General features: G+C 40.4%; 1 protein-coding gene and 1 pseudogene across 2 annotated transcripts; both read right to left on the bottom strand.

Moving 5' to 3' along the window:
- Window positions 1-9,492: 9,492 nt before the first annotated feature.
- LOC139445436 (trypsin-1-like) lies at window positions 9,493-23,602 on the bottom strand. 2 transcript variants are annotated; one of them, XM_071226585.1, is made up of 8 exons: window positions 23,496-23,602; window positions 22,960-23,198; window positions 22,529-22,753; window positions 20,896-21,079; window positions 18,288-18,406; window positions 17,725-17,865; window positions 17,293-17,444; window positions 9,493-9,651 (listed from the first exon to the last, which is right to left on the bottom strand). In XM_071226585.1, exons 1-8 carry the CDS (start codon window positions 23,570-23,572, stop codon window positions 9,493-9,495), a joined length of 1,296 nt encoding a protein of 431 aa, XP_071082686.1. In that variant the 5' UTR covers window positions 23,573-23,602. The 2 variants fall into 2 exon arrangements, 1 of the variants encoding a protein (XP_071082686.1); XR_011651868.1 differs by lacking the exons at window positions 9,493-9,651; window positions 17,293-17,444; window positions 18,288-18,406; ... (2 more) ...; window positions 22,960-23,198; window positions 23,496-23,602 and adding an exon at window positions 18,030-18,063 and having other exon boundaries at window positions 17,782-17,865.
- A 1,921-nt stretch (window positions 23,603-25,523) lies between these two features.
- LOC139445801 (uncharacterized) overlaps window positions 25,524-27,998 on the bottom strand; it is a 49,156-nt pseudogene continuing 46,681 nt past the window's right edge.

A 27,998-nucleotide genomic window follows, 5' to 3' on the forward strand; every position in this document is an offset into this window, starting at 1 on the left:
GCGATCCTGAACACCTTTATATATACCTAGGCAATCGTTAACACCTTTATATATACCCAGGCGATCTTGAACACCATTATATATACCAGGCGATCTTGAACACCATTATATATACCCAGGCAATCATGAACCCCTTTATATATACCCAGGCGATCTTGGACACCGTTATATATACCCAGGTAATCATGAACACCATTATATATACATGTACCTAAGAAATCATGAACACCTTTACATATACCCAGGCGATCTTGGACACCGTTATATATACCCAGGTAATCATGAACACCATTATATATACATGTACCTAAGAAATCATGAGCACCTTATATATACCCAGGCAATCATAGTCACCTTTATATATATTCAAGGAAATACAGTCACATGTACATATACTAACGGAATCATGTTCCTGTGACACCAATATTTTAGTGTATTTTAAACAAGTAAAGTTTGGTTTTCAATATTGTAGTACATGTATGGAATCAAGTCACGAAAACCGCAACTGCTACAGAAAAGCATGCATTCCATGCAAAAGTTTACCTTTATGCAAGCCCCTTGCATTTCACTACCCAAGAATGGGTATAAAAACATAGCATCGTGCTGAAAACAACCACTCAGAAAAACAACAAAATTACGCAATCATTCAACATCACGAAATGCCACGCCTGTCCGAAAATGAGCGTCTGCGAGCCATTGGTATGCTTAAAGCAGGATAGAGTCAACGTGATGTTGCAACCCCATTTAACGTCGACAGAAACACCATTTGGTGTTTATGGCAACGTTGGCAACAGACGAATGCAGTCAGAGACCATTCTTGGAGTGGCAGGCCACGCGTAACCAATAATCGACAAGACAACTGGATTCGAACAACACACCTACGAAATCAATTCCAGCCAGCAACAGTAACTGCAAGAAGTAGCCCATTGCCTTCGACGAATATCTTCGCAAACCGTACGTCGCCGCTTCAGATATGCATGGATTGTCGCCAGAAGACCCGACAGACGTCCCATTTTGACAGGAAACCAACGACAAGCACGTCTACAGTGGTGCAGACAGCGTCTACTGCTGGACGGCCATGCAGTGGGGACAAGTTCTATTCGCTGACGAGTCTCGTTTTCACCTCAGCCACAACGATGGACGGATTCAAATTTACTGACGTCGAGGTGAACGTTACATCAATCATTGTGTCATGGAAGAAGATCGGTTCGGGGGCGGCAGCGTTATGGTATGGGGTGGGATTACAACAAGACAGAGGACCCGTTTGATAGAGGTATAAGGAAATCTCAATGGACAGCGCTTTCGCGACGAGATCATCGGCCCTGTTGTTCTACCGTTTTTGCGTCGTCATGGCCCAGGCATTACCTTTCAACATGACAACGCCCGGCATCATATTACTTGACTTGTGCAGGATTCTCTTCAACAAAACAACGTGAATATCATCTCCTGGCCGACTCGCTCCCCTGATCTCTCACCAATCGAACACATGTGGGATGAGATGAAACGGCGCCTTCGACGTCAACCACGTGTTCCAAAGACACTCCAGGAACTTCGAAAGAAGCTCCAGCAGATATGGACAGATATCCCACAGGACTTGCGAAGCCTGGTCCATTCCATGAGACGAAGATGTGCTGCTTCATCGAAACCACAGGTGGACACACACGCTATTGATTTGTAAATTGACATTTTGGCATGTTCATGTTTTTTAAATTAAATCACGCATTTTTTGAAGCCAGTATGGCAAATGAAACCATTTGTACACTTGAGTCTTTTATCTGTTGCAAACCGAAATTGTTTCAGATTTGGTAAAAAACATAACTTTGCATTAAATCTTATTGAATGTCACAGGAACTTTTGTTGTTCAGTATATATTCCCCTCGTCGACACTGTCATCTTTTCATATCCCCACGCAAACATTGTCACCTATACATATTCCCCTCAATTATACATAGATATCACGTAAGGGTCAGGGAAGTACCCTATGACCTTGTGAACCCACCGTAAGTATACGACCTACATATAACCAAAGAGGGGCGGTCGGGTAGCCTAGTGGTTAAAGCGTTCGCTAGTCACGCCGAAGACCCGGGTTCGATTCCCGACATGGGTACAATGTGTAAAACCCATTTCTGGTGTCCCCCGCCGTGATATTGCTGGAATATTGCTAAAAGCGTCGTAAAACCATATTCACTCACTCACTCACTATAACCAAAGAAAGCATTCGTGACCAACAAGTGTTATTCCGGGAGACGCCGAAAAGCGACTCGTGCCCGTCTCGTGGCCATTTCTGTGGCTGGATTCCGTCTAAGCGCAAACGAGGATAGCTAAAAGAATTGTCAACTCGTGGCGCAATGATTCACGTATATTTCCCCCATATATCATATATATTCCAGATGCTATTGAAAACACATTGGGACTTACAATATTATACAAAAATGACTGAACACACCTTACTGTATCTTGGATATATTTTTAAATGCAAGACCTATGTAAAGTCAAAAATTATTACTGAAGGATTCTTTGACCGAAGAATTGAAGTCATACGCGCATTCTGATTGGTTTGTCGTATTTTCGCATATGACATTCATCTACAGGGGGACGAGTCTTCTTGCTGGTTACGGAAAGGGGCGAGTGGTGACGAATGCAAAGAAAGAACTACATCGTTTGTACCCTGAATGTACCACTGTGGCTGTGGGCACGGGCTACACGCTGTTTACACCAGAGTGAGTGAGTGAGTGAGTGAGTTGGGTTTAACGCCGCTTTTAACAGTATTCCAGTTATATCGGGGCGTGTCGGCTTAATGTTGGAGGAAAGCCAGAAGTGATGCAGGTCTCATACGTTTACCACTTCGCTGAAACCCACGAGCACGGGTATGGTGCTGACAAACCTAGAAATATAATCGGGGCGAACCGGGATTCGAATCCACAATCATAGGTTTCTGGCGTGCCCAATGGACGCAACTCTGCACAGCGAATCGCGGCGCCTTAGACGACTGGGCCACCCGTGCCCCCTGTTTACACCATGGCTTCCTAAGTAGTAGGCTTCCTAATGACGTCAGGGGGATCTCCGGGTCGCCATAAGCGGGCTTTCAAAACTGCAAAACGGCTTGAAATAAATGCTATCCTTCTTAAACGTACACTTATCCGACAAATAATCAGTCTGTATAAGCAATAATAGCAATACTTAACGTAATTATTACGAAATCAGCACAGTCCAGTATCTTCATACATGTCTAAATGCAGAGCGCCCATCCCCACACCCCGACCCGACACGACTGTAATGGCTGCCGTTTGTGCTCATCGATCGTTCACGTCGGCTCAACTAGTTTTTGCAGGCGGAATTATTCTGATGGTTTCACTGATTTTGATTAGATGAAAATAAGTAAATTTATTTTAAACTTCCGAATGTGTAACTTTTTGACCATACAGTTTTACCCGCCCGGGATTATTTTGCACGGGAATTCATGAAGCGTCGACACGGATCCCACGAGACGAATACCCATTCAACACGTGGTCAAAACATGACGTGGAGCGCTTCATATCTCATTATACCCTGTAAGTATTGCATCGAATTTCAACCATTTGATGATGTAACAGTCACATAAAACAATAGTTTTGGTTATAATAATACATTATTTAAGGTACTTTAATGTCCTTTTCCGGATAGGCAAGTGTTTACATTTCGCTTCCAAACATTTGCATTGACCACTATCTAGAAACAACTAATTTAAATGAACACTGAGTTTTATGAAACTGTTTATGATGTGCTATTTATATGAGGCGAAAAATAAATGGTTTGTTTCGGTTTCAGGCATGTTTGACCATGCTGCTGCAACCTTCAAAGCTGTATTCAAACTGGTCCTGTTCCTGTAGCGTCCTTTAATATTTTTTCTGGAATTCCCCATTTTAACGTTGTCAGTGATATTACTATTATACGTATACATAGATTATAAATAGGTTTATTCAAACCTTGCACTTTGCGGTTACTGGTTTGGTGAGTAATAATTTACCTTACATTTGAAACAATACCCAAGATACAGTTAGGTGTGTATAATACTGCAGGTCCCGATGTGTTTTCAATAGCATCTGGATATGTATGATACATGGGGGTGGGGGTGGGGCTGGGGGGTATATATAATGGTGTTCAAGACCGCCTGGGTATATATAAAGGTGTTCATGATCGCCTGGGTATATATAATGGTGTTCAAGACCGCCTGGGTATATATAAAGGTGTTCATGATCGCCTGGGTATATATAATGGTGTTCAAGACCGCCTGGGTATATATAAAGGTGGTCATGATCGCCTGGGTATATATAAAGGTGTTCAAGACCGCCTGGGTATATATAAAGGTGGTCATGATCGCCTGGGTATATATAAAGGTGTTCATGATCGCCTGGGTATATATAAAGGTGTTCAAGACCGCCTGGGTATATATAAAGGTGTTCATGATCGCCTGGGTATATATAATGGTGTTCAAGACCGCCTGGGTATATATAAAGGTGGTCATGATCGCCTGGGTATATATAAAGGTGTTCATGATTATCTGGGTATATATATAGGTGTTCATGATTATCTGGGTATATATATAAAGGTGTTCATGATTGTCTTGATATATTTATCAGTGTCAATGGTTGTCTGGTTGTGTATAAAGGTCACTGTGATTGCCTTGGTATATATAAAAGTGTTCATGATTGCTTGCGTGGATATATAAAAAAGTATTCAGAATGCGCAGAATAGACAGTTGATAACAACAGATATTTTTTTCTACCGGAATCTCTATACAACATATATAATGAGGTACTGTTTTTAACACATACAACTTTAACTAATGAATTTTAAGTGTACATTTTCAATTGAAAATACATTTTCATACCTCCTATTTCATAACAGCAACTTGGGGTAGGGACAAGGGCATCAGAAATGTAAAATGACATTGTATTGAGAGATTGCAATATCATTATCTGGCTAGAACATAGTTAATTGCATTGTTGACCTTGTAACGACTGTTTGGTGTCAGTAAATGGGCGCTTTCTACTGAAGACAACACCAAGATAGTTATAAATATCGACATTTTCAAATTTGGTATTATTCAGTAAAGATACATGCTGATGGTTTCGCTTTGTGTCACCCAATATGAGGACTTTTTTCCACATTAACTTTGAGTTTCCATTCATCACCATATTTCCCAAAGGCAATTAATGAGGCTTGTGGATCTCTCTTTGTTGCTGGCTAATAATACCGTCGGCATATAAACGTATAAATAGTTGTAGGGAGGTATCAATAAATTGCTAAAGTGATTCGTCATTGAACTGTAGACTAGTACAATCATGATTCTGTAGAAACTGCTCGAGGTCGTTAAGAAATAGTGCAAATATAACGGGGGTTAAGTATTCACCCTGACGTACACCCTTACAGCAGAGGAAGTATTGATATGTCTTCATGTTATTTGAGACACATGGTTTTATATATTGATAGATATTTTGTATGATACTAAGACACTTTCCATTTACACCATGGCCGTTAGTTTCAATTCTCTTGAAGATGGGGAAAGCTTTTTGAAAATCAGTGAAAGTACAAATCATTTTCCCCCTGTTATTGTGTACGGTAAAATTGCGATCTACATGTTGAGCATCCACTTCTAAATCCAGCTTGTGCTTCTGATAGTAAATTATGAAATGTTGTCAGTCGGTTATTCAAAGCAGTTAAACAGTTTTCCCAGAGAGAGTGTTATTTGATTGGTCTGTAGTTTTCAAGTTGGTTACGATGTTCTTGCAAACTTGCCTGATTACACTGTCAGCCAGCTTTCCGGAAATGTTCCGATGTAATTATTTTTTATTAAATATGAGTGTAAACAGTGTCAGCATTATCTGGGTAGTGTCTTTTATATATTTGTCGCGGGTTCTCGCCAACGATGTAATAGAGTGGACTGAGACGATGAAGATTGCTTAAAGGATTTTATTATCTGTAAAAAAGATATAAATGACATCATTATGAATTGATGAGTCGAGGGAGAAAGCAGGTCTTCCCTCGGCTGTGGCGTGACAAAAAATCTTTTTTTATACAATTATGTTGAATAGAATTGCACAATATGATATTCAAACGCTGTTACTTTATATACTTTAAATGTAACAATAAACGTTATTGGCGGCACACGTTAGGTGTGACATCACAACATTAAAAGTAACATTTTTATTATATTTTACGTAAGAATAAAATATATAGACATGATAGAAATGGAACTTAAACTTTTCTTTCACTCACAATCTTACTTACGGAATGGTGCTTTAACTTAGTGTTTAAATTAGAAATCTCGTGCAACTCGATGCACTTTGACCGAGTATGATATTCACAATTTATTACATTTATGATTTAGTTTCTACAGCCACGTTATCTAATCTATTGACTAGCTTATCATAAAGAAAGCAGATAGATTAGGGTATATAAACCTGTTAAAAGATATAAATGACATCAACATGAATTGATCAGTCGAGGGAGAAAGCAGGTCTTCCTTCGGCTTTGGCGTGACAAAAAGTGGCAAATGAAAGTGTCCACGTCACATCCCGGATAGGTACACGAGATACCGCTGGTAAGACAAGCAGGAGTTAGAGTGAGAGATGAAACGTCCGTAAAATGAAATAGCGATAACTCTTGGCAACTCACCTTAAATATATTCCCGAGTTGTCATGGATGGCCTTCAGAACTGTTTCCTTGTGAATGGTTGGTACACAATTTGATGTACAACTCCATCTGAACTATTTGGCACTTCGATAGAGAACTCCTCTGTTTGGAATAAATGTGTCCCATTCTAGAAGGAGTTTCCTGACGGATTGATCTTCAAGCGAACGTTGACGTGCCATTGGCTTTTGTCCTAAGTTCAAAAGGGATATCACCTGAGCAAGTGTATTATCCAATTGTTGTGTTCTTTCGAGGCTAAAGGCAGGGACGGTTCCTCTCTCTCTATATATATGGCATCCTCTTGAATGGTGAGACTTTCAGCACGCGTACCTTTCGTCTGGTGACCTTGATACTTGGAACATCCAGTTTGATTAATGTTCCTGCAAGATCGTGGGGTTTGGACAATCCATCTGCATCTTGGTTCTTATTTCTCTGGCGATAAATAATATTGAAATCACATGCTGATAGTGATGCTAGCCAGCGATGTCCCGTGGCATCAAGTTTAGCAGCTGTGAGGACATTTGTCAAAGGATTATTTCACTGTCTTCACTTCAAACTTGTTTCCATAGAGATGTTCGTGGAACCTCTCAGTTACTGTCCACTTGAGCGCCAGAAATCCCAGTTTGTGTGCTGGGTAATTCTTCTCACTCTTCCGTAGAGCTCTACTGGCATAGGCTACAACTCTCAAACGTCCTTGTTGCTTCTGATAAGGAACTGCTGAAAGGACAGCTGTGCTTGCATCAGTGTGAACCTCAAAACCATGGAATAATCAGCATAGGCGAGTATCGGTGGTTCAGTTAAATGATTGATGATAGTATCAAATGCTGACCAGATCCAATTGCTGTTCCCTTTTGTAGGTCGCCTGCTCTTCTTCTTACGTTGCCCTATGAGCAAATCATTGAGTGGCTTAGCGATCTTGGAAAAACCCTTCACAAATCGCCTGTAGTTCAGTCTCTTTATAACCTCTGCTGAGATAGCTTGATGTGTGGTTGCTGTGGGGAGTTGGATCTCACGTTCCGTTTCTCTAGATCTTGTGATCTGCAGAAGATCATTGAAATCCTGTCCTGAGTAAAATGCAGGTCGGGTAGCATTCCGTAATAATCCACTCCAGAATTTATTTCTCAGAATCTCGCGACGTAGCATCAATGTAGCTTCCTCTATCTGTGGCTCTCTGTAGCAGGGTTTCCAATCTAATGTCCCATGATGCAACTGATTCAGAGTCCTGTTGACGAGTCGTGTAGAGAGCTTGCATTAGTGATTCCGGATTATCCACAGTGCCATATAAACCTTTATGTTTCCTCACGATAGTGTCAACTGTAGCCCGCTCGACTAGTGAAAGAAGAACACTTGATGCATCACCTTTGAGGGACTTCCTGAGACAGAATAGAAGGTGGGTAGGCATCATCTCAAATAAGGCATCTCACTTCCCATTTCCAAGTTTCAAAGGATGAATCCATTTTTGGTACGGGGGTTCTCCCGAAAAATGGGAAACCCTAGGCAACTGAAATTGGTACATCTGCTGGTTGAGAGATCCTCTGTATCCTACAGTGATCTATTTGTAGGGACACGCTGATCATTGGTGTTACCAGGTTGAAACCCTAGATGTCTTGGCGTGATGGGTTCCCTTTTATGTACTGGCGTAGATACGTTGCTCTGGTGAAGCAAGACGGAAGGGGGTACAGGATGAATGTTATACCAGCCAGTGGTAGTGAGATATGCAAACATCCTAAGTTCGTCACAAACTATGGATGAGAAAGCCAACACAAACTATGGATGAGAAAGCTAACTAATACCGCCAGATCCACTAAGGACACAGTGTAACGCGAACGTGTCTTTAGCTGAACGAAGATAGAGTGTTTTGATACCAATAATAGTAATAGTTGTACAAATTCCCACGATGCCTGCTCTCCAATGTCAATGCTCCTGTTTTGAGATGCATGCGTGGTGTGTCCATGTGACTCTAGTGAATAATAGTAGTGTCTATCGAGAGAAGATTCCCCCCCCACCCCCCCCCCCCCCCCCCCCCACCCCGTACCAGGAGTAGATTCGACGTTGCAGAGTATCAGTGTCACAGTGCTACCGAAGCCCCTCGTTCGAATGACCTGATACCCCGAAATAGTCCCGAACACACGTGGTGTTATTTAACATTGTTTAATAACGGTGCATTGTTTTTAAGCAGGTGCCCCTTTACAGGTGAGTTATAACATAGCTTTGTCATGTCGTCTTGCCAAATTCAACTTTGTACCATCGAGTGAATGCGTTAATAGTTACATGAGAAACGCCGTTCAAACAAATCTAATACTTGTTCGGGTCCGTGGTGTCGGACGTTTGGATTTCAAACAGTATTCCAAAGGTGACTATGCTTGTCGTAAAAGGCGACCAACGGGATCGGGTGGTCATGCTCGCTGACTTGGTTGATGCACGTCATAGATCCCAAATGCGTGGATTGATGCTCATGATATCAATCACTAGATGATCTGGTCCTGACTCGATTATTTACAGACTGCCGTCATATAGCTGGAATTAGTCCTGCACCATGACCGTGGAATATATTTATTTTTATGAAAAAATAATAATCTAGAAATGCATACAAAAGCAAATCTAGCCAGCTCAAGCTAGCTCTATAGGGAAATTGTTTTATTTTTAGAGTCAAGAAGGATATTGTGTAATATAAGATTTCAGAGACTAAATGTTAGTCGAAGCTGGAATATTGCTTATTGGTTACAACAAACCAACCAACCCACTTTCTATCTTAGAATGAAAGGACAAATACATGATGAATTTATTTTGTAAGTATTTCTGGCACACAGCGTCCAAAGTTTAACAGCCAGAACGAGCAGCGATCCAGTCAGCATAGCTGGACACCTTGGCGTGGACACCTGGATAACCGGCTTGACCACAGTTAACACCGTAGGACACAACACCGGTCAGAACTTGTTGACCGTTCTGCTGGCAGTACAGAGGACCGCCAGAATCTCCCTGAAGAAGAACCACACGTTAGTTACTCAACATCACCAATATTTATCTTTTACGAAGAAGTGCCAATAGTGAGTGAGTTAAGATTTAAAGTCACATCGGCAGTATTTCAGTCATATCGTGACGAGAAGTACATTAATAATACATATACTTAGACAATATAAAAAGCTGTCAACGATGGACAGTACAATACCTAGAATATCACAGAGTCTGTTTAAAACTAGTTGAGAATATATAAAAGTCATAAGTATTAATGAACAACACAACATAAAAATGGGCCAGAGATCGTCAGTAAGGGAGATCACCGTACTAGGAACCATGGGGACTTACAGAGCCTTTGCTTCCTGCATGGACCCCGGCAGGATTTATATCATCCCTTTAGTCACTGGCGATAGTTTGCCAGTTAAGCCTAAGATTAAAATGACGAATATTCTACGTTTAAAAGCCTGGCATGCATAAAAATACTTCTAATGGTGTGGGACTTACATACCCCCTTCGCGGGACAATACCTTTTCGCTACTTCAACCCCCTCGAGGGTACAGCCACTTACAATCATTATTAGCACTACCAATTTTTAAGGCAATACAGTAAGTACATCATCATTTATGAATAAGTTCTATTTCTTTCCCAAAAGGTAGTATTAAATGAGATTGAACTTTACTAAAAACGTCCTTCACTATATTTACACTGAACTATTTATCCCTTCTGTTGGAAAAATCAATAGTCATGCAGGACGTGCTTGACTATGATTCTTTCATCACAAGGGATACAAAACGGAGGGTCCTCACCTTTTAACATTTCTTCATGTGTATATCTCGAATGGCCAATAGGACATCGTCGCATAATGACCTACAGCCCAAGTAGGTGTAACCAATATTCGGTTTAATTTCATGTAATTTATTGATACCTACTTGGGTGTCCCACTTCTTTTGCATCAGATAACGGATGTAAGATTTAATTATAAGTTTATAATCAGTGTATGGGATAAGAAGTGGTGTCACGGATTGGTTTAGTGCCGCTTTTGCATCAGCATCAGCCAATGTGATACCAGTGATACAAACATGGCCTGGTAACCAACAAAAGACGATGTCATATTGGCCAGTCGCAAGATCATTAAATAACTCAAGAATTTCAATTAAAAATGGATGTTAACAGGACATAATTTTAATAGCCTGAAGGCACGAAAGTGAATCTGAAAAAAATGATGAATTCTTTATGTTTGGATTTGTTCTTGATATATTTCAGTGTTGTTTAAATTGCGTGTGCTTCAGCTGTGAATATGGAACTATTATCGGGTAATCGTGAAGATACTGTTCTGGAACCAATGACAGTGGCAATAGCAACTGGCCCACCATCCTTGGATCCATCTGTAAATATAGATTTTTAAGTGTCATAAGTGTTTCGTAACAAAGTAAAAAAGTTAAATTGTTATTAAAGATTAGTCCCAAGAATTTGACCGCCTTTACAACTTTGATAGGGGTGCCATTTAAAATTAATTCAGAGTCTTTATGCGGCTTATATTTTCTGCAGAAGTGTATACAGTTTGTTTTAGATTTAGAATATCTAAACCCGTTTTCGAGAGACCACTTGTTAATTTTATTGAGACAGATTTGTAACTGCCTCTCTATTGTATGCATATTTTTCCCACGACAAGATAGATTAAAATCACCCACAAAAAGTGATCCAGATACTGAATCATTTAAAACCTTGGACAGACTATTTATTTTAATACTAAATAAAGTGACAGACAAAATACTGCCTTCTGGGACACCCTGATCCTGATAATGATCAGACAGGGTTGTACCCACGGACTTGAAATTGCCTGTCTGTTAAAAAGTATGATATAAAATGAGGTAAACGACCTCTCAAGCCAAAATCGTGTAAATCCTTTAATATGCCATGCTTCCAGGTAGTATCATATGCATTCTCAAGAACAAAGAAAAATCATAATACGTATTTTTTAATTTACAATAACATTTTTAACAAAGGATTCTAACCGCACTGTATATTTGTGAGAAGTTATTAGTTTCCAGATATGAAACTAATCTATTATTCACCATTCGTTCCATGGTTTTGCAAACAGAACTAGTTAATGATATAGGGCGATAATTTTGGTATGGGGACTACAAGGCTTGTCCAAGAGCGGTATGTAGCTCATGCAATGAAAATACTTCATTGTAATCTTCACCATTCACCAGAATCAAAATTAACTTATTTTCTTTTCCTGATGTTTCTGATATCTCTGAAATTCAGATACATCATTTGATGATTGAGAAGTTTCGGCAAGAGTTTCGCCAAGTTTATTTGCAATATCAATTTTATCAGTTATAAATTTGTCACCGTCTTTAAGATGGTCCATAGACGATTTTGAACCTTTGCCTTTTATTTTTTAACCATGTTCCATACTTCAGTTAATATTGGAGACATAGTTCCTCCAAGATTGGCGCTTATTTTGCTTATAAGCACGTCGTGCTTTAGCACTAGTAGTTTTAACATTATTCAAATTATGAACAGTAGGGTGTTTGCGGAAATACTTTTCTGCTTTCTTCCTACACTTTCTCGCTTGTTTGCAGTCGTTATTATACCATGGTTTACGAATATGAGGATTTGCAGAGGACTTAGGAATTGTGTGGTCAGCAATATTATTGAGATGAGCCGAAAACAATTGTATGGGATTTGGTACATTTCTGAAATTGCCAGGCTTTATTTGTTCAGTACATAATAATTCAACCAAGGACCAATTTGCCTGTGTAAAATTCCACCTCGATGAAGGTGGATCATCATCCGGTTGTACAGCTTTTAGAACAATAGGGAAGTGATCACTTCCACGAGGTGGTCATTTAAGGACCACTCAAATTCATTGTAAATATCTGAATCAGTGAGGGACAGATCAAGTGCAGAATAAGTTCCTGTGGCGGGATGTAAATAAGTGCTTGAATCGTCATTAAATATACATAAGTATTATCAGATGCAAAATCTTGAATGACTTTCCCTTTATTGTTTGTACTTGCACTTCCCCATAAAGGGTTTATGCCCATTTAAATCTTCCATGATAATACAGGGCTTTGGTATCTGATCATAGAGATTCTGAAGTTCAGCCTGCTGAAGAGTATTCGAAGGAGGAAAAACCAAGGAGTATGTACAATGTGAAATGTAAGTCGGACAGCCACAGCTTGAAGATTTGTATTGAGTGGAACAGTGCTATGGATGATGCCTTGCTTGATCAATATAGTAGAACCTCCAGTAGCTTTACCCAGCACTCACCACGGGGAGTTTACTCTTCACGAGTGCCCGAAGTACCAATAACAATACACACAAAGCACCTCCTTTATAAATATATCCAGGCAATGACCATTATACATACCCAGGCAGTCACAGTCACCTTTATTTATACCCAGGCAAACACAGTCACCTTTATATAAACCCAGGGAAAAAAAGTTACCTTTATGCATACCCAGACAATAGTAATCACCTTTATTTATACCCAGGCACAGACAGTCACCTTTATTTATACCCAGGTAATCACAGTCATCTTTATATATACCCAGGCACACACAGTCACCTTTATTTATACCCAGGTAATCACAGTCACCTTTATATATACCCAGGCACACACAGTCACCTTTATTTATACCCAGGTAATCACAGTCATCTTTGTATATACCCAGGCAATCACAGTCACCTTTATTTATACCCAGGTAATCACAGTCATCTTTATATATACCCAGGCAATCACAATCACCTTTATTTATACCCAGGTTATCAGAGTCATCTTTATATATACCCAGGCAATCACAGTCACCTTTATATATACCCAGGTAATCACAGTCACCTTTATATATACCCAGGTAAACACAGTCACCTTTATACAAAAACAGGTAATCACAGTCCCGTTTATATATACCCAGGTAAACACAGTCACCTTTATACAAAAACAGGTAATCACAGTCACCTTTATATTTACCCAGGTAATCACAGTCATCTTTATATATAGCCAGGTAATCACAGTCACCTTTATATATACCCAGGTAAACACAGTCACCTTTATATATACCCAGGTAATCACAGTCATCTTTATATATGCCCAGGTAATCACAGTCACTTTTATATATACCCAGGTGAACAAAGTCACCTTTATATATACCCAGGTAATCACAGTCATCTTTATATATGCCCAGGCAATCACAGTCACCTTTTCATATACCCAGGTAAACACAGTCACCTTCATATATACCCAGGTAATCACAGTCATCTTTATATATGCCCAGGCAATCACAGTGAACTGTATATAAACCAAGGTAAACACAGTCACCTTTATATATACCCAGGTAATCACAGTCACCTTTATATATTCCCAGGTAATCACAGTCACCTTTATATATACCCAGGCAATCACAGTCACCTTTTTATATAACCAGGTAAACACAGTCACCTTTAAACATTCCCAGGTAATCACAGTCACCTTTATATATACCCAGGCGATCACAGTCACCTTTATATATACCCAGGTAATCACAGTTACCTTTATATATACCAAGGTAATCACATTCACCTTTATATATACCCAAGCAATCACAGTCACCTTTATATATACCTAGGTAATCACAGTCACCTTTATATATACCCAGGCAAACACAGTCACCTTCATATATTCCCAGGCACACACAGTCATCTTTATATATACCCAGGCAAACACAGCCACCTTTACAAATACCCAGGTCAAAACAATCATCTTCCTATATACCCAGGTAATCAGAGTCATCTTTATACAGCCCAGGCAATCACAGTCACCTTTTTTATATACCCAGGTAATCACAGTCACCTTTATATATACCCAGGTAATCACAGTTACCTTTATATATACCCAGGCAAACACAGTCACCTTCATATATTCCCAGGCACACACAGTCACCTTTATATATACCCAGGTAATCACAGACACCTTTATATATACCCAGGCAAACACAGTCACCTTCATATATTCCCAGGCACACACAGTCATCTTTATATATACCCAGGCAAACACAGCCACCTTTACAAATACCCAGGTCAAAACAATCATCTTTATATATGCCCAGGCAATCACAGTCACCTTTTTTATATACCCAGGGAAACACAGTCACCTTTATATATACCCAGGTAATCACAGTCACCTTTATATATACCCAGGTAATCACAGTTACCTTTATATATACCCAGGCAAACACAGTCACCTTCATATATTCCCAGGTCAAAATAATCATCTTTATATATACCCAGGCAATTACAGTCACCTTTTTATATACCAAGGTAAACACAGTCACCTTTATATATACCCAGGTAATCACAGTCACCTTTATATATATCCAGGTAATCACAGTCATCTTTATATATGCCCAGGCAATTACAGTCACCTTTTTATATACCCAGGTAAACACAGTCACCTTTATATATACCCAGGTAATCACAGTCACCTTTATATATATCCAGGTAATCACAGTCACCTTTATATATACCCAGGTAATCACAGTCACCTTTATATATTCCCAGGTAATCACAGTCACCTTTATATATACCCAGGCAGTAGCAGTCACCTTTATATATTCCCAGGTAATCACATTCACCTTTATATATACCCAAGCAATCACAGTCACCTTTATATATACCTAGGTAATCACAGTCACCTTTATATATACTCAGGCAAACACAGTCACCTTCATATATTCCCAGGCACACACAGTCATCTTTATATATACCCAGGCAAACACAGCCACCTTTACAAATACCCAGGTCAAAACAATCATCTTCCTATATACCCAGGTAATCAGAGTCATCTTTATACAGCCCAGGCAATCACAGTCACCTTTTTTATATAACCAGGTAATCACAGTCACCTTTATATATACCCAGGTAATCACAGTTACCTTTATATATACCCAGGCAAACACAGTCACCTTCATATATTCCCAGGCAATCACAGTCACCTTTTTTATATACCCAGGTAATCACAGTCACATTTATATATACCCAGGTAATCACAGTTACCTTTATATATACCCAGGCAAACACAGTCACCTACATATATTCCCAGGCACACACAGTCATCTTTATATATACCCAGGCAAACACAGCCACCTTTACAAATACCCAGGTCAAAACAATCATCTTTCTATATACCCAGGTAATCAGAGTCATCTTTATATATGCCCAGGCAATCACAGTCACCTTTTTTATATACCCAGGTAAACACAGTCACCTTTATATATACCCAGGTAATCACAGTCACCTTTATATATACCCAGGTAATCACAGTTACCTTTATATATACCCAGGCAAACACAGTCACCTTCATATATTCCCAGGCACACACAGTCATCTTTATATATACCCAGGAAAAAAAACACCTTTATGTATTCCCAGTCATGACCATTATGTATACCGAGACAATCACAGTCACCTTTATATATACCCAGGTAATCACAGTCACTTTTATATATACCCAGGTCAAAATAATCATCTTTATATATACCCAGGCAATTACAGTCACCTTTTTATATACCCAGGTAAACACAGTCACCTTTATATATACCCAGGTAATCACAGTCACCTTTATATATATCCAGGTAATCACAGTCATCTTTATATATGCCCAGGCAATTACAGTCACCTTTTTATATACCCAGGTAAACACAGTCACCTTTATATATACCCAGGTAATCACAGTCACCTTTATATATATCCAGGTAATCACAGTCACCTTTATATATACCCAGGTAATCACAGTCACCTTTATATATTCCCAGGTAATCACAGTCACCTTTATATATACCCAGGCAGTAGCAGTCACCTTTACAAATACCCAGGCAAACACAGTCACCTTGATATATTCCCTGGCAAACACAGTCACCTTTATATATACCATGGTAAACACAGTCACCTTTACATATACCCAGGCAAAGACAGTCATCTTTATATATACCCAGGTCAAAACAGTCATCTTTATATATACCCAGGGAAACACAGCCACCTTTATATATACCCAGGTAAACACAGCCACCTCTATTTATACCCAGGTAAACACAGTCATCTTTATTTATACCCAGGTAAACACGGTCACCTTCATATACCTAGGCAATTACGGTCACCTTTATAGATACCCAAGCAAGCATGGTCATATGCACATGCCACGCAAGTATAGTCACAATTACATCATGTCACAAAAATACTGTCACCTTTACCCATCCCCTCATAAACACAGCCAACCTTACATATCCCCCACGTAGACATGTACCTTAAGATATCCCCAATGCAGGCAACATTTCTACTCCATAAGATATGCTCCATACATCGGTGATCGAACATAGTCACATTCGCCTCTTTGAAATTACACAAAAGTTATCCATATACAGCATCGAAATGGTTAGGGAAATACCCACAACCTTGTGGACTCACTGTAAGTACTAGTATACGACCTACGTAAATCCAAAGACAGAACTCCACTATTGCACCCTTCATCTACAACATTAGTACGGGTTGCATACTGTTTACACCACAGGTAACACTAGTTACATAGACCTGAATAGAAACGACTAGACGCTTTACATAATCATTGGAAACCTCTGCTTCAAGCCTCATTTATGTTGTGTCAGTGCCGCCTAAACTGACCTGGCAGGAATCGTTGCCCGCTTGACCAGCACAGATCTGGTTGTTGGGGTCGGTCATCTGGACGAGGATGCTGTTGTTTTGGGCGCAGGTGTTGCCGTCCTGAGTTGGAACGGACACTTGTTGCAGGAGGTAATTATCTGGCTGCTGGCCACCTAGCGGACACAAGTAAAACTCATTACGTCAAGCCAATCCTTGACATCGTCGGTGATAATAAAACTTTAAAGCATCAGTTACTATACTAAAGTTGTGCCGGTCTTAGATGTTTACCACTTCTGGTGAAACGAGTATGGTGCCGACAAACCAAACACAATCAGGTCCACGCTGGATCTGAGCCAATGATAACAGGTTGGTTTCTGGCACGCCTAATGGCTTCTTCAGACCAAAGTCCGACTGGGCCACATAAAAACCATAATAACGACATTGTTGGCTAACCATAACTCGTGGTTCCAACTCCACTTGCAGTGCAGTCTTGTCCTGTCAGAGCGTAGTCGGCGGTGGCGAGGCAGGCTGGTGCGGTGTTGGGGATGGCGTTGAAGTCAATGGGGTCGACCTTCAGGATCGCTACATCATTGGCTGTAACGTAAGCAAGCTCGTATATGAACAATCTGAGTTCAACGGCATTTTCGAAAAAATAATAACAATATTGGATGTAGGATGTTTTTGAATTAGATCTAGTTTGGACAGCAATTGTTACCTGTAGTTTGATTGTTGTAGTTCTCATGGGCCGTGATTATTACCTGTAGTTTGAGTGTTGTAGTTCTCATGGGCTGTGATTATTACCTGTAGTTTGAGTGTTGTAGTTCTCATAGACCGTGAATCTTATCTGTAGTTTGAGTGTTGTAGTTCTCATGTGTCGTGATTGTTACCTGTAGTTTGAGTGTTGTAGTTCTCATGGACCGTGAATCTTACCTGTAGTTTGAGTGTTGTAGTTCTCATAGACCGTGAATCTTATCTGTAGTTTGAGTGTTGTAGTTCTCATGGGCTGTGATTGTTACCTTTAGTTTGAGTGTTGTAATTCTCATGGGCTGTGACGCTGTTGACGTTGAGCTGCGTGGTTGATGCTACGTTTGTATGGTTGCCGATATTGACTTTGATTTGATCAGCAGACTGGCCACTAGACAAGAACGGTACAAGTTAGGGCAGTGTTTCCTTTGCAAAGACGGAAATTCCAACCTGTAAGCAAACTGAATCATCTAAGTTGCCATTAACCAAAATACCTGAGGCTTGTTTAATTCCATGGACCACAAATAAGAAAAGGCAGGAGCCGAATATCATTTTTGAGCAACAGGATGTACTTACTATACACAATGGGCAGTAGAACGTGGATGTACATACTTAACACAATGGGCAGTAGAACGTGGATGTACATACTGAACACAATGGGCAGTAGAACGTTGATGTAACTACTGAACACAATGGGCAGTAGAACGTGGATGTACCTACTTAACACAATGGGCAGTAGAACGTGGATGTACCTACTTAACACAATGGGCGGTAGAACGTGGATGTACATACTGAACACAATGGGCAGTGGAACGTGGATGTACATACTGAACACAATGGGCAGTGCAACGTGGATGTACATACTGAACGCAATGGACAGTGGAACGTGGATGTACATACTGAACACAATGGGCAGTAGAACGTGGATGTAACTACTGAACACAATGGGCAGTAGAACGTGGATGTATCTACTGAACACAATGGGCAGTAGAACGTGGATGTACCTACTTAACACAATGGGCAGTAGAACGTGGATGTACATACTGAACACAGTGGGCAGTAGAACGTGGATGTAACTACTTAACACAATGGGCAGTAGAACGTGGATGTACATACTGAACACAATGGGCAGTGGAACGTGGATGTACATACTGAACACAGTGGGCAGTAGAACGTGGATGTAACTACTTAACACAATGGGCAGTAGAACGTGGATGTACATACTGAACACAATGGGCAGTGGAACGTGGATGTACATACTGAACACAATGGGCAGTGCAACGTGGATGTACATACTGAACGCAATGGACAGTGGAAGGTGGATGTACATACTGAACACAATGGGCAGTAGAACGTGGATGTAACTACTGAACACATTGGGCAGTAGAACGTGGATGTACCTACTGAACACAATGGGCAGTAGAACGTGGATGTACATACTGAACACAATGGGCAGTAGAACGTGGATGTAACTACTGAACACAATGGGCAGTGCAACGTGGATGTACATACTGAACGCAATGGACAGTGGAACGTGGATGTACATACTGAACACAATGGGCAGTGCAACGTGGATGTACATACTGAACGCAATGGACAGTGGAACGTGGATGTACATACTGAACACAATGGGCAGTAGAACGTGGATGTAACTACTGAACACAATGGGCAGTAGAACGTGGATGTATCTACTGAACACAATGGGCAGTAGAACGTGGATGTACCTACTTAACACAATGGGCAGTAGAACGTGGATGTACATACTGAACACAATGGGCAGTGGAACGTGGATGTACATACTGAACACAATGGGCAGTGCAACGTGGATGTACATACTGAACGCAATGGACAGTGGAACGTGGATGTACATACTGAACACAATGGGCAGAAGAAAGTGGATGTACATACTGAACGCAATGGACAGTGGAACGTGGATGTACATACTGAACACAATGGGCAGTAGAACGTGGATGTAACTACTGAACACAATGGGCAGTAGAACGTGGATGTACCTACTGAACACATTGGGCAGTAGAACGTGGATGTACCTACTGAACGCAATGGGCAGTAGAACGTGGATGTACATACTTAACACAATGGGCAGTGGAACGTGGATGTACATACTGAACACAATGGGCAGTGGAACGTGGATGTACATACTGAACACAATGGACAGTGGAACGTGGATGTACATACTGAACACAATGGGCAGTAGAACGTGGATGTAACTACTGAACACAATGGGCAGTAGAACGTGGATGTACCTACTGAACACAATGGGCAGTAGAACGTGGATGTACATACTGAACACAATGGGCAGTGGAACGTGGATGTACCTACTTAACACAATGGGCAGTAGAACGTGGATGTACATACTGAACACAATGGGCAGTAGAACGTGGATGTACCTACTTAACACAATGGGCAGTGGAACGTGGATGTACATACTGAACACAATGGGCAGTAGAACGTGGATGTACATACTGAACACAATGGGCAGTGGAACGTGGATGTACCTACTTAACAAAATGGGCAGTGGAAGGTGGATGTACATACTAAACACAATGGGCAGTAGAACGTGGATGTACCTACTTAACACAATGGGCAGTAGAACGTGGATGTACATACTAAACACAATGGGCAGTAGAACGTGGATGTACCTACTGAACACAATGGGCAGTAGAACCTGGATGTACCTACTGAACACAATGGGCAGTGGAACGTGGATGTACGTACTGAACACAATGGGCAGTAGAACGTGGATGTACATACTGAACACAATGGGCAGTAGAACGTGGATGTACATACTGAACACAATGGGCAGTAGAACGTGGATGTACGAACTGGACACAATGGGCAGTGTAAAGACGATTTACTTACTTAACACAATGGGCAGCTGTCAGAATAGTGCAAGAGTCGATGATTGTAGCTCCACACACGGGGTTAGCGCTTCCTCCGATGTTGAGGGAGGCGTAGGAGTCGAAGGCACCCTGCTGTGCTGCGAAGCCTCCAACAATTCTTGTTGTTATGGCAACACTTCGGATAGAAGTTATATCGTTGCAATCTGGAGAATTATATTAACGTTGCCATTTCTATATACTTTGTCAAACTTTGAAAGCCCTTTAACTGTGAGTTAGTGAGTCAGTGAGTTGGGTTTAACGCCGCTTTTTACAGTTTTACAGTTTACATATCGCGGCGTGACAGCTTGATGTGAGAGGAAAGCCCTGAGTGATGCAGGACGTTTACCCCTTCGGGCAATCTCATTAAAATCAGACCTTATTTTCGCTACCGCTAAACAAAGATCTGAAGACATCCCATTAGGGGTCACGTCAGAACGACCTTTCATCCCACCAATCAGAGCGTCGCTTACCAGATCATGAAAGTGACAGTCGGAATATGATTTCTAATCATGCAACCCTGAAAAAACTTTAACATCGGGGAATTACGAACGATAGTTACGGGTTTAACATATGAATCATAACAATCTAGACCATCTATTACCCATTTCAGAATGTTCTTTTGTTCAGGTTTCAAATTTGTAATCGAGAATTTGTCAAAATATGTTTCGAAGCGTTGTCGCCAATTTGAAATTAGTGCCGTAAAGCACGAGAAAGCAGCTGCCTTCTGATTCGTCATTCCAAGTTCGGTCTGACATGACCCGTAATGGGATGTTCTCTGATTAGCGGTAGTGAGAACAAAGATCTGATTTTAATGAGAATGCCACTTCGGTGAAACCCAAGTGCACGGGTCTGGTCCTGACAAACCTAGAAACATAATCGACGCGAAACGGGATTCGAACCCACAATCATAGCTTACTGGCATGTTCAAGTGACGCAACTCTGCACTCAGCACCTTAGAAGGCTTGGCCACCCGTGCCCCCACTTTAACTGTGAAGGTAATGTCAAATGACTACACCAGCGTGATGTGATATATTGTATGATGACCCTAGCAACCGATCCAGGACAGAGGGCACGGTTGGCCCAGTCGTCTAAGGCGCCGCGATTCGCTGTGTAGAGTTGCGTCCCTTGGGCACGCCAGAAACCTATGATTGTGGGTTCGAATCCCGGTTCGCCCCAATTATGTTTCTAGGTTTGTCAGCACCATACCCGTGCTCGTGGGTTTCAGCGAAGTGGTAAACGTCTGTGACCTGCATCACTTCGGGCTTTCCTCCCACATTAAGCTGACACCCCGTGATATCACTGGAATACTGTTAAAAGGCGTTAAACCCATCTCACTCACTCACTCACGATCCAGGACACATATAGCCACAATGATCTGTGTTTTTCATAAAGAATGAATGATACAATGAGCATTGGGTGGTCGTGAAAGATGCAAAGTGTGAAACTCGTTTGAGTTCGAATGGAAGCCAACTTACGCCTCCCATATCTACAGCCTTGCTGGTTTATTTCAGGTTTTTGGTTCACGAACATTCTGAGTCACTGGTGTATCTACTTCGAACATGCTAATCCTCGAAGATATGCACTATGATATTGCATTATCGATATAGACTTACTAAGTGTGGGAGTAGGGGTCGTTGTTGATGTTGATGTAGTTGCTTTCGCTGTAGTTGGTGCAGGTGGCGTGGGTGTTGTTAGCACGGTGTTGTTGACCGGCGACGTGCAGTTGTTGGCCAAGATGCTGACGAGGTTTAGGAAGCCACAGGAGTTGTAGGTGACAGGCATGTGTTGAAGCAGACTGCATAGCTTCTCCTTACCAGCAGGGGACATGTCAGCGAGTGCTGATAATAATAATAACCGGTGACGATCCGGCTAATAATAGGTCAGCAACCAATGCAAACAAAAACATGATAATTTAAAATCATGGTTGCACCATTAACTGTGTGTGCAGTCGTGTATTCTCAGTAGGCATATTTTGTTTGAGAGATTTTATTTGGGACATCTATTGTTGTACATATACTTGTCATAAAAGGAACAATTCTTTTACCTTCATCGCGTACAACAGCGAGACCTTCCTTGATGTTAGAGTTTATCATCTGTCGCATAATCGTGTAGATTTGTTCCGTTTGAGCCCGACGCTTGAAGTATATGTGATGTAAAGCCTCATATCGATAGTTGGTGTCTAGCATGTAGCACAGAGCTTCGCCGAGAATGTCTTCTGGGAGCTGGTTGTAAAGATCTGACGGGAAGGTAACGGGATGGCGAATATTAGTAGGCTGGTTGTACCTTTTAACAAAATGAAAATGAAAGATACATTTATTTTTTTGTGATTGCACATATAGATGAACAAAGAAACACGTGAACAAACCTAAATCTATAAAATGAATAGGAATGACAAATGTGTTAGAAGTTACCAACGAACTATTGTCTGAATACATACGCAGAATAAATGAACATACAACTACAATTAGCATGACGTTTTCGTGTGAAGATCAAGTGTGTAATTATTCAAGTATGAAATCATCTTTTTTCTACATGGTGACAAATACGTTCCATCCAAATGTGATAAACAGGCACACTTACTGCGGATGGTGACGGCGTCCGACCACGTAGGCTACAGCCAGGAAGACCAGCAAACACAGCACCAGCAACGACTTCATGATGAAGATGTTCAGAACCCTAAAGCCGTGGCATTTTATAGCCACTGTAACCCCAAACACGTGGCCGTGACGTCAGAAGGCACGGCTACTTAACATATTGTCATAAGTCATATTCACGCAAATAAACAGCACGCCATCCGTGCATTGATTCGCAACATTTCCCCGTATTTACACCAACTCTTTTGAAACAACAAAAAATGGTTTAGTTATGACAAAAGGTGTCTCCCGTTGCAGCACCTACGCGTTGTTTAACAAATGCATTTATAGGTACATTGGATCGATTTATTTCATTTGAAAGCAAATATATTCATACTGACATAACACAAGCTGCAGGGCTTTGACATCGACTTATGTTGTAGTTGCGTACTGTCGTGCAGCTGTTGCCGTTGGTGTACGTTACACACAAGGTCTCGGATACGTCTCTGCATTTTCAGCTGAAAACGTAGCCAACATTCTTCTTATGACTCGTTAAGTATCTTAATATTGACCACCTGTTTCTAGTTGTTTGCATTGTGTATGTTACTGCTTTGAACACACGGTGCACCTCAAGGATGGTCGCATGACAGTTTAAGTTGACCAATGACAACGAAACGTCAGCGAAAGGATGATTTGGTTCTATCAACTGTAGTTTGTATTCGTCACACGCATTGTACACTTGTGTTGTACAATTGTATTGTACAGTTGAATTGTGCACCTCTAACGACATAAAGCTGTACAGGCATGTCTGGACAATGTCTGTCTTGGTTCCACGGTAAGAGGATTGATCAAGATGCCATACAGTTCAAGTGAACTTGTTGGCTCAGTCATCGATACATTTATATGATCACAATAACGTGTTTGAATATGCTACCTTTTGTTAAACTGTGATTCAACGTTTATGAGCTTGTGTTGGCAAACCGGAAACTATCGATGGTTTGCGATTGTTCTTGGTCGGACAGCAAAATACCGATGTCTAATTAAGGTAAATGTCGTTTCCCCATTGACGATTAATTCGTTATAGAATTATGCTTAAATATTATCATAATATGAAAAGTAAATATGAATAAAAAAGAATAAATATAGATCATCATTTACAAACCATTCCATGAGGAAATGAAATATTTCATAAAATGAAGTGTCAGTGAAAAAGTAGAAAAATGAGATATATTTCTTAAAAGATCTTAAATGTTACCGGAGCTAATTCAGAAAAATGTTCACACAACAAGTGTAGGTTTCCGGATTCCGGAAAACCATCCGGTGACCTTCTCACTTTGGATCCGGCCCAGATACCTTCCGGAAACGAACTCCCCAAAAATGTAAAAATCTTGGGGGGTGCATTTTTTTCAATTAGCCGTGAAACACATAAAAAAGTTGTCTGACAATTACGAGGAAATTAAAGGTTGCTGGAGGTATCTGGAAGGTTTCCGAAAGTGATCCGGATGCAATATTTTCTTCTGGTATCTTTCTTCTTGTTTCTAGTACATTATGTCAGTGTGGGCATATCCTTCCTCAATATCCTCAGAAATGTTTCAGATTAAATCAATTTTATCTTACATTTAGTGTAGCTTTATGAGGAGCAAACAATAAAAACACAAGACTTTCCCCTTATGCTTTTCAGATAGTTTGGATATTAAATGACGTAAACAAACAGCAAAAGTACTCAGCAAAATAGGCGACTTGCAATAGGCAACTAAATGTCTCGAGTGGGGAAGGGATCTTGCTTACTATAACAATTATGTCGATTATTTACAGGCTGCCCTCATACAACTTAAATAAGCTAAATGTTGCAAATATTTTACACTGTGAAATGGATTATCCTGTTTGATTTTGATAACCTAATTCAATACATGTAAAGAATCATCACATAACTTCAGCTAACTTGAATAACTGTTAAAGAATAATATGGGTTGAACCTACTAAAATCCAAAGCTTCAATCATAAAATAAAACGACATAGTTCAATCTATTTTTATTTATCTGGCACCTACAAAGATACAACTACCAAAATCAAGTGTTAACTTTATTTGATAAGACTTATTCATGAAACACACTCAAAACGAGGCCACTCACACTTAAACAATGACTAGGATGAATGTTGGTGTTTCTTGTCAATTTTCGACATCCGTGATTGTCATTTCAACACACGTTAGTGTTCCCCTTCCTTTCTTTGTTACTATGTTATTATCGAAACGTTCAGGCACCAGGAACGTCTTAACTGTTCCACTGACACTGTAACACAAAAACATACAAACCCTGAATAACTGTAAAGCCATCAACAAGAATCAACTCCCATTCACGTTTGTCATTGGACTGATCCAAAAGAACTAGTATTTATATGACAATTTGTTGTTGTTAAGTTAACCTTTTTTAACCCCATAGATAACTGGTCATCCTGGTAAATAAAGTCGAAACAAAATAATGCTAAAAACAAAAATTCAGGTGTCAGCATGCAACAATTTTCTTTAGAAGTCTTCTCTTTACAGCAATCGGTCAATCTTCTGTCAATCAATTGGCGACCCATGAAGATTCCGGGGTAGAATAGGTCTTCAGCAACCCATGCTTGCCGTAAAAGACGACTATGTGGGATCGGTTGGTCAGGCTCGCTGACTCGGTTGATGCATGTCATCGATCCCAATTGCGTCGATCGATGCTCATGATATTAATCACTGGATTGTCTGGTCCAGGCTCGATTATTCACAGACCGCCGTCATATAGCTGGAATATTGCTGAGTGCGACGTTAAACAACAAACCAACCAACCATCTCAAGATACTTGCAATATTGCCAAAATCAGAATAAAAGCCACATTTCAACCCACGGTCTCAATCATCATCAGATGAATAATTGAATATTGGCATTGACATAATTGTATTTCATTGCATCCATTTACAAAGAAAACTATCGATTAAACTAAACTGAAGTTAACATTGTACATCCGGCTGTTTGGGACAGACTACTTGATATTCTGGGGGTGGGGGTGTAGGATTTTCTGGAAAATTTAATTATGCTCCAGACTAATAAAAAAACCCGGAATGTTCTGCCAAAAGTTACATTGTTGCCAGGTTGTTGTTTTTTTAAAAGAAATATGTAGGCTCACAGTGTTAATAAAAATATATATGGTTTTGCAGCTTCAGCTAAAACAATATTTAGTTATCACACAAAATCCCAGCTCCACGCCAAGAATATCAAATGGTCGGTCGCAAAATGAAAGGTCACTGTTATGATAATTCAAATGTGAATTTTAAAATTTACTTTTTTGGTCCCACGTTCATAAACTTCAGACAAGGCTGCAAAAGAGTGTGTGACACTTACCATCTCTCCTATGCGTGGATCGAATGGCCCAAGATGGCAACTTCTTTGGCATGGGCTCCTCACACCCCCTCATCGGGTCGTAATCCAACTTGCCTTGGGTGGTCTTTTCATATTCGCCAGAGCATCCTCGGTAAGTGTGTCCAAATATCTCTTGGCATCCAACATCTCTGTGGATGTTCCAGGAGCCACCTCATTCCAGGCTACTTCTTGTCACTGACATCTGGAGAGGTACACTCTGGGGTGAGGACATCCCCCCACTTCTTAAAACCAGGCTGCTGGCTTGGGGCACTGGATCAGCGACTTTTGGTGGGACTCCAGCTCTGCAGAATTAATGAAAAGAAATAAACTGATTGTTGCCACCGGAATATAAATTATTAAATATTTCACGTACGAGTAACCGTTTCTGTACTCCAGTGTCGATGTATGTTCTTTCTGCTTGATTGCAAGTTGCTGTTATCAACAATTTACACTAAATTACAGTCTCACTTAATCTAATTAGGGAAAGATGTCATAAGTTACAAAAAGAAACTTATTATACATTTGTATACTTATCCTGCATTGCGAATAGTAATGGAAAGCTACTGATATTTTCATAGCAAATTAACACTCACAGCTGCTCTTCTCTTGTTCCTCCTGAATGCTCGTCTGTATTCTGCTATCTGCCCGGTGATGCTGCGGTTATGGCTATCCCTCCTATTGGTCCAAATGTTCTTGAATGCTGCTGCAAGTATAAGTAACATTCGCATTACAGAAATTTCCACACTGTTTATCTGATTCAACTAAAAGATTATTGAATGAATTAGTGAATAATGAGTATACACATCAGAATGAACACTTTCAAATATACTGAACCGCAAACGAAACGTCATACCAAGTAACATTGCATAAAAAGTTGTCTTTTAAATATCTTGGTAATATTTGTCAAAGTTTCTAAAATTGAACATGTCCTTGTCCGGAAAATGAAATTTGATGATAAAAAACAAAGCAGATGACTATAAAACCGATTGCCCAAACGCATCACGGCAACGGGCATGGTAACCCGATGCTCGTGAGTTCCGTGCAAATAGAAATGCACATGCGTTCCCCATTTCTTGCCTATAATTATCCACCCAGATCGGATAACATTCTTTCGTTATT

This window comes from Haliotis cracherodii, unplaced genomic scaffold, assembly GCF_022045235.1.
Source record: "Haliotis cracherodii isolate W230 unplaced genomic scaffold, xgHalCrac1.p SCAF_10, whole genome shotgun sequence".
Taxonomy (NCBI): domain Eukaryota; kingdom Metazoa; phylum Mollusca; class Gastropoda; order Lepetellida; family Haliotidae; genus Haliotis; species Haliotis cracherodii.